We start from the raw sequence: 13,490 nt of genomic DNA, 5'->3' as shown, positions 1-13,490 counted from the left end.
AGTATGAGTTAATTATTTAAAACAGATTTAACACCAGAAAAAAATATTTAAATGTGGATGCACTAGAGAGGATTGCAGAGGGCAGTAACCTCTTTGTTTTCTAACTTTTAAAGTATGTGCATGTATTTTGATTATTTTCTGTTTTTTAGAAGTAGGACTCTGGTATCTTTATTTTTAAACAGACTATTTTTTAGAGCAGTTTTAGGTTCACAGCAAAACAGAGCAGAAGACACAGAGTTCCCATCTCTCCCTTGTCACTACATATACATAACTTTCCCCGCTGTCAGTATCCCCCCAGAGGGTACATTTGTTACAAATGATGAACCTCATTACTACCCAAAATCTACAGTTTACATTAGGGTTCACTCTGGTTGTTGTATATTCTATGGGTTTGGACAAATGTGTAATGACATGTATTCACCGTTATAGTAACATGCAGAATAGTTTGACTGCCCTAAAAATTCTCTGTGCTTCACCTCTTCATCCCTCCCTCCCTGCTCATTCTTGGCAACCACTGATCTTTTTATGGTCTCCATAGTGTTGCCTGTTCCAGAATGTCATATAATTGGAATTATACAGTATATAGGCTTTTCAGATTGGCTTCTTTCACTTAGTAATAAGCATTTAAGTTCCCTCCCTGTCTTTTTAAGGTTTGACAGCTCATTTCTTTTTAGGACTGAGTAATATTCCATTGTCCGGATGTACTACAGTTTATTCATTTACCTTCTTTATTTTTATTTTAAAAAGTACTCCTCCAATGCCCACATAGTTTTGGAATCTAAGCCTTCTCTTCTGTGACACCCTCCCTATTCTCGCTAGTGTTTTCATGGATCTTGCCACTATCGTAGTGCTTACTTAGCAGTGCATTTCTAATTACTTTATTTGTCCCTCCTACTCAGCCAGCAATTTTGCCTGGTTCATAAGAGATGGCCTATTTACTGAAACGCCTAGATCAGAGAAATAAGATCTGACTAGCTGGTGCCAAGTATGGAGCCTGGATGTGACTGTCACTGTGCTGTTCACCATAAGGCACTAACTAAAAGTCACTGTTAAAAAAAAAAAAGAGTACACACACGTATTTAAACATACTTATTACAAATATCTGTCACCAACACATCACAAAGAAGTCACAAAAAAGTAGGCTTACTTTAGTTCACAACATAGATCCTGTGAAAACACATTTTTCGTCTTCTCTGCAGTTTACAATACTTATATGAATTTAAAGCAGTTAAACATTCGAAATTAAATTGGTAGAAAATTTTAATTTAATTCAGACTTCAGAAACTTGTGAAATAAAAGGCCATGATGGAGAAACAGTAGGAAATTTGTAGAATTACCAAACTGTCACAATACCATTTTCCTTTATAAAAGTATCTCAATAAAACAAAATAAAAACTATGGAAAACAAAATAATACCTATGGAAAACACAAAGTCAAATCAGAGATTTTGGTTCAGTACTTTCCCTGAGTCTCTTGTTTTAAAAACTCAAATGTAAATAAGGCCAGTTCAAAATTGACCCATAGGTCTTGCCTCCTCCATGCTGCTATGAGGAATACATTTAAGACAAGAGGCTATACACTCAAATGGACACAGGGCTTTATTCAAACACCAATTTGCTTGCGTCACTGCCACAGGGTTATCTGACCTGCTGCTGCCTGCTGCATGTGGGCTTAAAGAGCTGTCTCAAGATTTTATCTTGGCCTGCTGTAACATAACACACAAGACGATATACCAAATGAAGACCAAAGATTTCAGTTATTAATAAATATTAAGTTTCTAAATGGACTGGGATACTATATACATCAAATTATGGTAACAATAACACAAAAACACTTATGTTTTAAAAATCTTACATAAACGGGCTGGGGGCAAGTCATCTTAAAATTTTAAATCTCAGATGTTACAAGAAAAAACTTCAAAAAAATCTAATTCATTAGATCCCAATAAAACAAAGTAGAAAAAAGTGATTTCCTTGATCCTTAAACAAAATTGGCCCCTACAGTGTTTCTATTTGATCATTTAATTGCAATGATATTTATGTATATGCACACATATGTGTACACATGCTTGCAAATGATCAAGCACTTCATTAAAAAAGCATATAATCAAATGAAGGATAGAAGTTTGTTAGAATCTAAAGACTTTTTCTTTTTACTTCAAATGTACTAGGTTACTTGCTGGGCTTATACTATATGGGCACTAAGTGGTATGGATCATACTTTCTAGTCAAATGTAGGAAAATTTTTTCCAAAGACACGTTTTTATAAGAATTTAGGGCATCTCAAAGTCAGGTGGCAAAGCACTGCTAACTGTATGTCTCCCTTCATCATAATGAAATCTCAATTGCAGACTAACGGCCAACATTTCAAAAGCTAATAATCATGCACTATCTTAAAATTGAGGGGTGAAATGATGCCTTTAACCACAAAAAGTATGACACTTATTCACATTTCTATTAATTATTTAATTTCGTAAATAACTACCCCATTGCACAGGTGGGGAAAAGTGAGGCACAAAAAGGTTGTGTTTTTTTTTTTTTTTAAAGATTTGTCTAAAGTTAGACAGGGAAGCCAAAGTCATAACTACAATCAGAACTCTAGAGGTTGACACCTTTGGGGTATAACAGATTCAAGGTTTGCATGAAATGTTATATTTAACTCACCTGTCCTATTTCCATCACACCATCTCAGTCTAACCTCTTGCACATGCTTTAAAGCATGGACCTGGGAAATGCCACCATGACAAGATACACTAGCTGATGCTTGTGTAAAAAAAGAATACCAATATTATTGTATCATATGCAATCAGCAAGGTTCAATTATGAAAATATTCCATAACTGAATTCCAGTAACTCAAGAGACATTCCACAAAATTCTCTAAGAATTTTCCCTAAGTACCTAGCAATCCCTTCTAAAACAGAAATTTACATATTCTTTACATTACTGTTGATGATCTCAAATTAAATGTATACAACCTCATAACTGGTAGCCTCAAAGTACTAAACTGCTAAATAAAACTGAAAGGATCATCCAAGTTCCTAGAGAATACCAAAATTATCTAAGATTATTAAAGAAAGCATAGCACTTTGCTACCCTTTCCAGAAAAAAATCTTAAACTTATAAAAGTAAACATAAGCACGTGGCATTTTACATTGTATCAAGTGCATAACAGTAAATGGATAAGGTGTAACCACTACAACTTCTCTACCAACTTTCTACCTTGAAATATCAAATCTGCCCCTAATGGCTACCATTCCATTTCCACAGGGTATTTCCCAGTGAGACAAGCTGTACAATGACCGTTCTTTTCAAAACATTCCAGACCATTCCCATTTTCTTGAATTATATTATCCTGCTTTGTACAATGACCGTTCTTTTCAAAACATTCCAGACCATTCCCATTTGCTTGAATCATACTATCTTGGTTTGTATAATGACCGTTCCCATTTTCTTGAATTATAATATCTTGCTTTTTCTCTTTCTTTTTTTTAAGTTTTATCCCTTCTCGTACAGATGAAACCAGTCCTTCTACTGACAGATACACAACACTGTTTGCTCCTACAGGGAGAAAGAGGGAAAAGGAAAAAGATCATGAGCCGCCCTTGAGAAACGAAGAACTGCTTCAAGAGAGCATCGTTACAGACACAAAACTCAAGCCAGGATAAAAATTTCTTCTTTAGCCTCTCTCTCTCTCAAAAATAAAAAAAGGCATGGAGGGGGCCAAATCAATAAAACTCAGGACCTTTATTATTTTTTTAAATTTTAAATTGGGATTTAAGGGATAACAATTTAAAATAGCAGGGGAGGCTTCAAGTCGAGGATGAATTCAGAAGGCTTCAGGAGTAATTTTCTTGATTAAGAAAATAAATTTTGAAGTCAGGAAGATCTGGGTTCAAATTTAAGCTCAAGGTCACTTACTTTTCCTAAGTCTATGTTTTCATCTGTAAGACAAGGGAAGCACTGCCTAATTGTAGAGTTTTTGTGATGTTACTACAATAATACAGATATATTCCCGGCAAAGAGTAAGTGCCCAAAATATGATATCAATTGGGTGATATTCAAATTATTTTAAGTGGTAAGCCACTGGCAGGACCAGTCAAAAGAAACACGAGCCATAAACAACCAGTGTGGAGGTAGCAAGGCACACTGGCTGGACATTTACGTGATATTTAAATAGTTTATACCTCACCAGAATTCGAAAGGCAAATGTCTTATCCAGGATAAGCTAGATCTCCAAGTCTCTTGACCTCATTATTAAAGGTAAGCTGCATAAGCTTTTTACTTTTTGATTTTTATCCACATCTAAATTATTCTATTAGAATCTGTGGTAAAATTGTCTTTGTTTTTCTTGGGATTCGACCTTTGGGAGACCTGGAAAGCCTTTCTTTTCCTCTGATCTCACCTTGGCCTAGCTCTCCAACAACAGCCCTTACTGTGGTGTCTATACACACTAGGCACTCTCACTATTCAGAATAGTGTTCAATATCTGCTCAACATATTATAACATCTACTTTTTTTTTTTTTTCAGGAAGATTAGCCCTGAGCTAACTGCTACCAATCCTCCTCTTTTTGCTGAGAAAGACAGGTCCTGAGCTAACATCCATGCCCATCTTCCTTTACTTTATATGTGGGACACCTGCTACAGCATGGCTTGATGAGCGGTACCATGTCTGCACCCGGGATCCAAACTGGCGAACCCTGGGCCGCCGAAGTGGAAAGTGCGAATTTTAACCGCTGCATCCCCGGCCGGCCCCTATAACATCTACTTTTAAGAAACACTGAACACTATTTTTTATTAAAATAAATAAAATAAAAATTTCTTTACAATTATTGAAAGTGTAAAGACTGAGAAGCTTTGGATTTTCTCTATTAATAAACAAAGATAAAGTTTATAGAAATTTTAATACCTACCTAGATATTCTGCAAGATGCTCAAATTCTGGTTTATTGGCAATAAGCTCTTCTTTTGTTGGTATGTTTATTCCCATGAAGCACGGATACCTAATTGGCGGTGAAGCTACTCGAATGTGTACCTTGGAAAGAAATCATTTCACACATTCATTATTTTGACATTCACTGTATGAATAATTTTGTTACATTCTGACACAGACAAATGCAACATAAAATTGTTTTACAGAATATTTAATAAGAACATATGGGTAATAAAGCAAACTACAAAATTTCTTTCATTGAATAATAGGTGAAAAAGAGTCCTGGAAAATCATGTGGTGTACATATATAACTCCAGTGTTGAGTCAGAAATACTTTTAGAATTAATTCATTACCAAGAATCCTACTTGAGCAGCCTGCTCTAGTCTCCAAAGTATCCTGGACAAGAATTTCAAAATGTCAGCCAGTTGTAAAGAGTTCCTTTTACAAAGCTGCCCATTGTTTCCTTCTGTCATTTATGAATGAGGAACTTTCTTCTGATGTCTTATTTCTTATTTAATGACTTATATTCCTAGGACCACCTTCATTTTCTCTTCTAACACTTGAGTGGCACTTTTGCCTACCTCTTATTTTACCCTTTTAAAAAGAAAACTATGATCTACCATGATATAACAAAAATCTTACTGCTATAAAGAGCTATTTTTCTCTATTATTATTTTCCACCTTTTGTCAAGGTACATTTACAGGGCTATAATACATGTCTACATTTACTTTTTACTTTTCTTATACTAGCAAAGATTTTCCCAGTCTTCATAACTATAGCTTTTAATGGCAGAATCACATTGCATCGTACTGATGTATCAAGGTACTACACTGTGTCCTATTGGTAGATATATAAACCATCTCCATTTCTTTCGTTTGTTTTTGTCTGTTCTTTTTACTATTGTAATAGATGTTGAATGTAACTTTACATCTCTGTTTTTATTACATTATTTTCACAGAATTCCAAAGAGACTATAATGATAATCACAGTCATAAAAAAGCCTAGAAAATCACAATCATAATTATTTTTGAATTTTTTAAATAGTCATACTGCTTTCCATACCACTTTCTCCTACAATTTTCTTTTTAAATCCGCTCAACTATTAGTTGCAAATTACATCTCACTTCTGTAATCTGAATTACTGAAATATTTAGAGTTAGAGTAAGCTTTGAGATTTAAGAATATAACCTAATGTGTCATATTTATTACATCAGGATTGGTTCCATACCTTCAAAAAGAGAAAGTAATAAATACTTTACAAATTTAAAAAGTATTCTATTTTGTGTTTTTAAAATTAATTTTATAAAAATTTTAAGTTTTTAAATTGAACTTTTTAAACTATTACGGACTAAATTCAGTAGGTAGTTTAAAAGTGGCTATTACATGTTTTCCAAGTTGCTGCAGTTATTCCTAAACCAACTTGGTTTGAAAAATGTCAATTTATTATATTGAACTATTTTCATTCATTTCATACTGAATTGCAATTTTTATGCCTGTATCATATTGTTAATTATTGGTGCTTTAGGATATGTTTTAATATTACTTACCTCTTTTGCACCAGATTCTTTGAGCAATTTGATTATGGGTGAGATCGTATTGCCTCTCACAATTGAATCATCTACAAGAACAATTCTTTTGTCTTTGAAGTTGTCTGACAATACTCCAAATTTTTTTGCAACACCAAGTTGTCTTAACCTCATGTTTGGCTGAATGAAGGTTCTTCCTACATACCGGTTTTTACACAGCACCTCCACATAGGGAAGCCCACACTGATAGAGAAGAAATAAAAGGACAATGAGTGGTAATATACAGAGAACTCTAGGTTCCTATTTTCTCTAGGTCATACTTCCATTATAATATGTATGTATAAAATTTAAATGTAGTTGTTATTCTGAACTCTCCATCATCACATTACAATTTTCCTTCACTACTTAAACCATAGGGGAAAAAAGGCAAAAAGAAAAATCATTGAAAGTAATATATCAAATTAATTTTGCTACAATTTGTAATGCTTCTCTCTTATACATTATTTCTCTATCCTGGAAGAGAACACTAAACACATGAAGACACGACAAAGAATATATCACTGTCAGAAAAATTCACATATTTAAAAATTATCAGCAAGAAATGAATTAAAACCAGTAGGCTAAGGAGATGCTTTTTGAGAGATGAGGTGATTTATTCATCTTTCAAGGTAATACTTCTCTAAAATGTGTGCATACTATTTCTTTTAAAAATTAATTAAACTAAATTCTCCAACATGGTGAATGTTGGGTATTATACCCTAGAATCACTTATAACCTACCTGGTTACAAAAAGCAAAATTAAGCATAGTACTAAGAACATTATACCAAATGAACATAAATGGCTTTATTATCACTCATACTCAGTAGGGTACAAATATACCAGTGGCTTGTGAAGGTACTTCAAGAAGCAGGTTTTAATAATAAGTAAATATTACCACTAAATTCTTTTTTTTTTAAAGATTGGCACCTGAGCTAACATCTGTTGCCAATCATTTTTTTTCCCTTTTCTCCTCCCCCCGAAAGCCCCCCAGTACATAGTTGTATATTCTAGTTGTAGGTCCTTCTGGCTCTGCCATGTGGGATGCCGCCTCAGCATGGCTTGATGAGCTGTGCTGGGTCTGAGCCCAGGATGCAAACCAGCAAAACCCTGGGTTGCCAAAGCAGGGTGTGCGAACCTAACCACTTGGCCACGGGGCCAGCTGCACCACTAAATTCTATATACTACATGCATGATGTTATCTTTTTAAAACAAAGAGGATCATTCTACTAGCCTCTGGGTGAACCTTTCTGTGGACTCTACTAAAATAATGTCACTGAATGAAAAGGCTGGAAAATAAGCAACTAAGTAACTCTTATAAAGGAAGCAACCTTTTTTTTCCCTTACAATAAATTGAGATTCCCTTTATATCCAAGGATTTCTAATTCCACTGGCAGAAGAACAATTCACTGTGTGTTAATTGAAAGAAAATACCTTTCCTGCATAACCAAGAGCAGCGGGTGTAGCAGATTCCGGAACGGTGCTAACCAAATCTGCATCCACAGGTGCTTCAATTGCCAGCTGCTGACCACAACGGTATCTTACTGTATAAACCATTTGGTCTGGAATGTTTGAAAAAGGAAATAGATTATTTTTACTTAGTATAATATAACATAGCATAATATCACTATTGTAAGAAACTAGCTTGTTAAAACTCTATAGATTGAGTAAAAAAAGTAAGACATACAAAAACACTAAAATGGAAATACATAAACTGGGGAATTCACTATTTTAAAAAAATTGACCTTAATACAGATCTGAAAATCATAATCCTTACTTCTAAAAGAAAAACAAAATCCAAGAGTCAGATGAAAGGGAAAAATAGCAATCTTATGACTTGCAGGCTCAGTCCCATATCCACAACATATAACTATGTGCCTTCAAAAAGCTAGGTGAGCCTTTGGGCCAAGAACCACCATGTTTCAATGAGATAAATAACAGGTTTTACAGTTAAAGATATTTTACTTACTTTCAAATATACTATCTGGTCTTGCAAAATAAACATATTCAAAAATACAAAAAGCCATTGGGTTTCCTTCAGATCTTGGTATAATATCAAGAGTTTGGACATTATGTCTGGATATTTCCACAATTTCTCCAGGCAAGACTTCACGGTAATATCTTGGAAAACAATGTTAAAGAAAGAAGACTTTAAACAAAGCAGTCCTTAAGTTTGATAATAATGTCTATTATAAAGTACACAGAGTTCTTCCCTTATAAAGGAAAACGGTTCAGTTTAATATAAAGTTTCCAGATGGCTTAAAAAATAAAAAATTAATATTCCTTTAGCAGAAATTTTTGTAAATCTGTTACCCTCTAAATTCTAATTTAGAATTTTTTTAAAATCCCTAAGTTTTACTCATTTTTGAAAGAATAAAGGCTAAAGAGAACATTTTTAGCCTGGCTTAAATTTTTCAATCATAACTATTCTTTTTTGAGGAGATTCTTCCTTTTTAAAGTAAGTCTCAAGGTATTTTGGAAGCAAGATGCCAGTTTCAGAATTAGAAAGTATTACTGGAACTTTAAATTTAAAGTCAGTACTACTGCTGACCACAATGTACAAAGGAAATTGCATTTATAAATATGTCTCCTTGCAGACATCAGAAAAAAAACTTTTATATGAAAATTAAAAAAATTTTATCGATGTGGGAAAAGCTAATATGCTGAGTGAGATAAAACTTACCTTGCACCAATAGATAAAAAGCTACAAGATTCTGAAGATACCACCCATCCTTCGGTTTCTGAAGACTTTTTCTCTATAAATCACAAGACAATTCAGTTAATGGATTCAAGGAATTTTAAAAGAGGCTACCTATTTCAAGAGAACAGTTAAACACCAAACAGATAAACAAAAAAGCTCACAGAACATCCATTTCTATGACTTTAAGAGCACATGGATCCTCCTTTGACTTGAGCCAAAGATAAAATTAATGATCCCAGGATTCCTTCAAACATTATGATTCCATGGCTCTAATAAGACATCTGATCAGTGAAAAAGAAAATGACTGAAATCATACTACACAAATGAAAAAGCTGGGCAAAGGCTATGAATAGGCAATTCAGACAGGACAAAATAGGGATGGTCCATTAAATATATTAAAAGTAGCTCATCTTCAGAAATACTCAAGGAAATGTATTATTAAAACTAAGTATTTTCTGGGGCCGGCCCCATGGCCGAGTGGTTGAGTTCTCATGCTCTGCTTTGGTGGCCCAGGGTTTTGCTGGTTCAGATCCTGGGCGCTGACGTGGCACCCCTTGTCGGGCCATGCTGAGGCGATGTCCCACATACCACAACTGGAAGGACCCACAGCTAAGATATACAACCATGTGCCACGGGGATTTGGGGAGAAAAAGCAGAAAAAAAAAAGAAGATTGATAACAGTTGTTAGCTCAGGTGCCAATCTTTAAAACTAAGTATTTTCTTTTACCTACTCCCTTCTCACTCCTAAGCTTCCTATACCTAAAGCTTTCAGAGCATGCCAACAGTAGGACAAGGACTTGCAAAAGCATTATGAAATTATAGTCCATCTGAAGTTCATTACCTTTATCATTTATATCAGATATAGGAATAAGACGACCAATGCATAGAGGACGATTTCCATAAGGATCTCGTACTGCATAAATAACATCTCTGTGCATTATAAGCAGGGAGTATGCTGTAGGCGCTTCCTTCATTAAGTTTTTAATCCTGGAATTAATTAAATAATTGAATAAATAATTTCAGTTATAAACACATGCGAGGTAAACTCTCATTTACCAGAGCCTCAAGTTTAGCCTAGTTTTACAATTACCTTGCTACCCAGTCTGGGGTGTCATCTTGTTCCTGAGGTGGGGTATATGCCAGTAACTGGGTAATCATTTCGCTATCAGAACTTGTTGACAGACCAATACCATGGCGCAGAAGCTATTTAGAAGGGAGAAAAGTGTAACTATTAGAGGGTAAGCTCTACCTCACCCCTTGCCCAATAGCCCACCACAATAGAAAGAGATCAGGCATTGTGTGGATGCTCAGTTATGAAAATCCCGAATTCTACAAATGGTATGTATATATAATAATGGAGAACCGCTGCTGGAGGCAATGGGAAGTCTCTGAAGGTTTTCAAGCAGGAAAAAAAGAGGGGCTTCAGGAGGTATATATAGAAAAGCTTTTGAAAACTAACTTTGAAGGAACGTAGACCCACAATGGGGAGGGAGGTGGCAGAGAAGGCATGAGGACTGGGGATTGTGGTTCTAATTTTTTCAGCTACTGACATTCCTGATAAATACAACACACTCCCACAAGAGTGGCACACTACAATGGGGACAGTCAAGCCAGGTTTGTTGGTGATAGTGACGGTGGCTACCCATCCTCACTGATTATCACTGATAGAGTAGAAGAAAGGAATTGATGGTATTGAACCACTAAATGTAGGAGATGTAACAAAAACTGCTTGAGTGCAGTCTAGGATGATTACGAGGTTCAGAGCAAGACTGACCAGGACAAGGGCATCACTACTGACATGCACAGGCTGAGCTTAAACTGATGCTAGAACATTTTCAGTAGGCAGCTAAATGCGTAGAGATGAAGTCTAGCATCTGGGTAAGAGGTTATGTCTAGAAATAATGAGCTAGGCATTGTTTGGAATTGAACTTTCAGTTGTTATCTCTAAGTGGTGAGTTTTTAAGTAATTTTTACTTCCTATTTATACTTTTTTGATTGCCTGAATTAAAAAAAAATTTGTTTTTCATTTAGGAGCAGAAAAGTATATTGATGGTCATTATAATGCCAGACCCTAAGAAAGGCACAGGACAAAGCTCTGGGAAATAACTAAAGCTAGAGTCAAAAATAGGACAAAAAAAAGGGAGGACAATGAGTGGTACAGAAGCATGGGTTTTAGATATTTTCCATCAACCAATTCACAACCTTCTGACTCCTATAACTATTTATCCCATGTGAAATGCCTGGTTCTAGGATGCTAAGTGGATAATAGGTGTTACCATTCCATTACTAAATATCACCTGAGGTTTTTATTTCTGAGGTTACCAAATCAAGATTGAAATCTAATGAAGTGAAGAAACTTGGCATCAACGAATGAATGGCAAGAATAGATAAATAAGAACTTATCAAGAATACAAAGATACTAAGTAGTTTAAAAAAAAAAGGAAGATGAAATGATGTTAGAAGTCAAAGGCACAAATTAACACAGAAAGCTAGAAATAACACGCTATTAACAAAAGAGACTATAAGTAAACTCTCTTTGCCCTTTCCTCAGGCTCTGTTTCCTGTAATTGTTTCCAAATCACTTTTTCTTATATGTATCACCTTTGAGTTTATATTCCATTTTCTTCTTATGCTTTGAACATAGGGACAAAGTTAAAGGGACAGCAAAAATCCATAAACGCTAATTTCTCTGTGCTTCTAGTAGCAACCGTAAATCAATGTTTCTACGTCTCTACTCTAAAGCAGTGTCTCAGAATCACCTTAGTAGCATATTTAAATGACCACTCAGCACCCTCCCACCCCAGATTCTGGGGTAGTATCTTAGAATCTATAGTTGTGACAACTATTCCAGGTATTTCTGATAGAGTTAGATAACAGGTGACGACAATTAGAAAACATTCTTTACAGATTCATTAATTTATCCCAATCATGAGAAAAGCATTAAAAAAAAACTTACCTTTCTCCTTAAGTGAGCAGCATTTATCAATTCGCCATTATGTGCCACAGCTATCTTCCCATGAAGTGTTTCAACAACAAAGGGCTGACAATTTTCTAATTCACAGTTTCCAGTAGTGGCATACCTTGTGTGTCCAATTCCAAGATTTGAAATATATAATTTCTTCAAATTGTCTTCAGTAAAGACGTGATTTACAAGACCCATTCCCTTGCAAAGTGAAAGTAAAAGCTTGTCTTAGAAAAAAATAGACTAGTAGCACTAGTGAGTAGAGGCTTTTCTAGGAATCTGCTCAGGCAATCCCAAATTAGACAATGCATTTCACTTCTCTGTGCTTCAGAATTCTAACCTTAAGGGGGGGAAAAAACCCTAACTTAATTGTAATAACTGTGCAGCATTTAAAAAAAGTTTGTGAGGTGAAATTCACCTAGCATAAAATAAAATTAACCTTTTTAAAGTAAGCAATTTAGTGGCATTTAATACAGTCAACATTGAAATGCTTGTTTTATGAGATATTTTCCATTAAAACATTGAGGAACAGACGTACTAAGAGATAAAATTTGTCAAATGTAATAAACTAAATTATTTGCATTTTAAAAATTCAAAGTATGTTAATTATTCAAATAAACGACCTGTTTGAGTGAGTCAGTCTAGCAAACTATCACTGGAAAAAAAATGCATCCTAATTTGACAAGTGGAAACAGCTGATCCAAAGAGCATTGCTTCTAAATGAAAATTATTTATTCAAATTTCGTTCCCTCATCCTCATACACTAGTTATCATCTGGTTATGGTTATCGTTATAATCAACATTATTTTATGTTCAAATATACCTTGTGTGTTTTGAATGTTGGTACTGAATTCCCATCACTGGTCACAATACCAGCACTCTCCTGACCCCTGTGAATATAAAAAGGTATTACTGTTAAATATACTCCATTGATAAGTTTCTTAATGAACTTTATGAAACATACTTTTCTCCAAAGCATCCATGAACTTAATCTGACAACACATTAAATGCTACTAGTACTAGTGACACTTCTCATGACGATGATGATGTCAATTAGCAACAGCAGCACATGATATTGTCAGAGTTCTAATATGCCAGGCACTGTCCTAAGCATTTACACGAATGCTCTAACTTATTAGGCTTTCACAAAAATCCAACGAAGTAGGTACCATGATTACCATTCTTATTTACAGATGACACTAAAGAAACAAATTAAATAACTTGCCCAATGTCACACAGAGAGCGGTGGCACAGCCGAGATTAGAACTTCTGCTTCTAACCTCCATTCTATGTGACCTCTAATAAGGTTGAGTATGTAAATGACTAAGTAGA

The 13,490-nt window shown here is 34.8% G+C and overlaps 2 protein-coding genes across 5 annotated transcripts in view; one reads left to right on the top strand and one right to left on the bottom strand.

The window, feature by feature from the left end:
- CRACD (capping protein inhibiting regulator of actin dynamics) overlaps nucleotides 1-4,836 on the top strand; it is a 308,131-nt gene extending 303,295 nt beyond the window's left edge. Inside the window, exons 11-12 of one of the 3 annotated variants that reach the window (XR_011437568.1) lie at nucleotides 3,565-4,260; nucleotides 4,529-4,836. The gene's annotated coding sequence lies outside the window, so the exon portion shown is untranslated. Of the gene's footprint in view, nucleotides 1-3,564 lie in introns of all 3 variants that reach the window. The other 2 variants (XR_011437570.1, XR_011437569.1) reach the window with 2 other exon arrangements.
- The window catches only part of PPAT (phosphoribosyl pyrophosphate amidotransferase), a 34,459-nt gene continuing 22,045 nt past the window's right edge, over nucleotides 1,077-13,490 (bottom strand). The window contains exons 2-12 of one of the 2 annotated variants that reach the window (NM_001105316.1): nucleotides 12,982-13,048; nucleotides 12,153-12,359; nucleotides 10,287-10,399; nucleotides 10,038-10,183; nucleotides 9,179-9,251; nucleotides 8,465-8,616; nucleotides 7,930-8,057; nucleotides 6,480-6,701; nucleotides 4,912-5,032; nucleotides 3,448-3,558; nucleotides 3,224-3,333 (exon numbers count right to left, since the gene is read on the bottom strand). In NM_001105316.1, coding sequence (NP_001098786.1) covers nucleotides 3,248-3,333; nucleotides 3,448-3,558; nucleotides 4,912-5,032; nucleotides 6,480-6,701; nucleotides 7,930-8,057; nucleotides 8,465-8,616; nucleotides 9,179-9,251; nucleotides 10,038-10,183; nucleotides 10,287-10,399; nucleotides 12,153-12,359; nucleotides 12,982-13,048 — 1,426 coding nt within the window. In that variant the 3' untranslated portion in view covers nucleotides 3,224-3,247. Of the gene's footprint in view, nucleotides 3,559-4,911; nucleotides 5,033-6,479; nucleotides 6,702-7,929; nucleotides 8,058-8,464; nucleotides 8,617-9,178; nucleotides 9,252-10,037; nucleotides 10,184-10,286; nucleotides 10,400-12,152; nucleotides 12,360-12,981; nucleotides 13,049-13,490 lie in introns of both variants that reach the window. The other variant, XM_005608577.4, reaches the window with a different exon arrangement.

The sequence above is a fragment of the Equus caballus genome, chromosome 3, assembly GCF_041296265.1.
Source record: "Equus caballus isolate H_3958 breed thoroughbred chromosome 3, TB-T2T, whole genome shotgun sequence".
Classification (NCBI taxonomy): Eukaryota; Metazoa; Chordata; class Mammalia; order Perissodactyla; family Equidae; genus Equus; species Equus caballus.
This window is presented reverse-complemented; position numbering and strand designations above follow the sequence as displayed.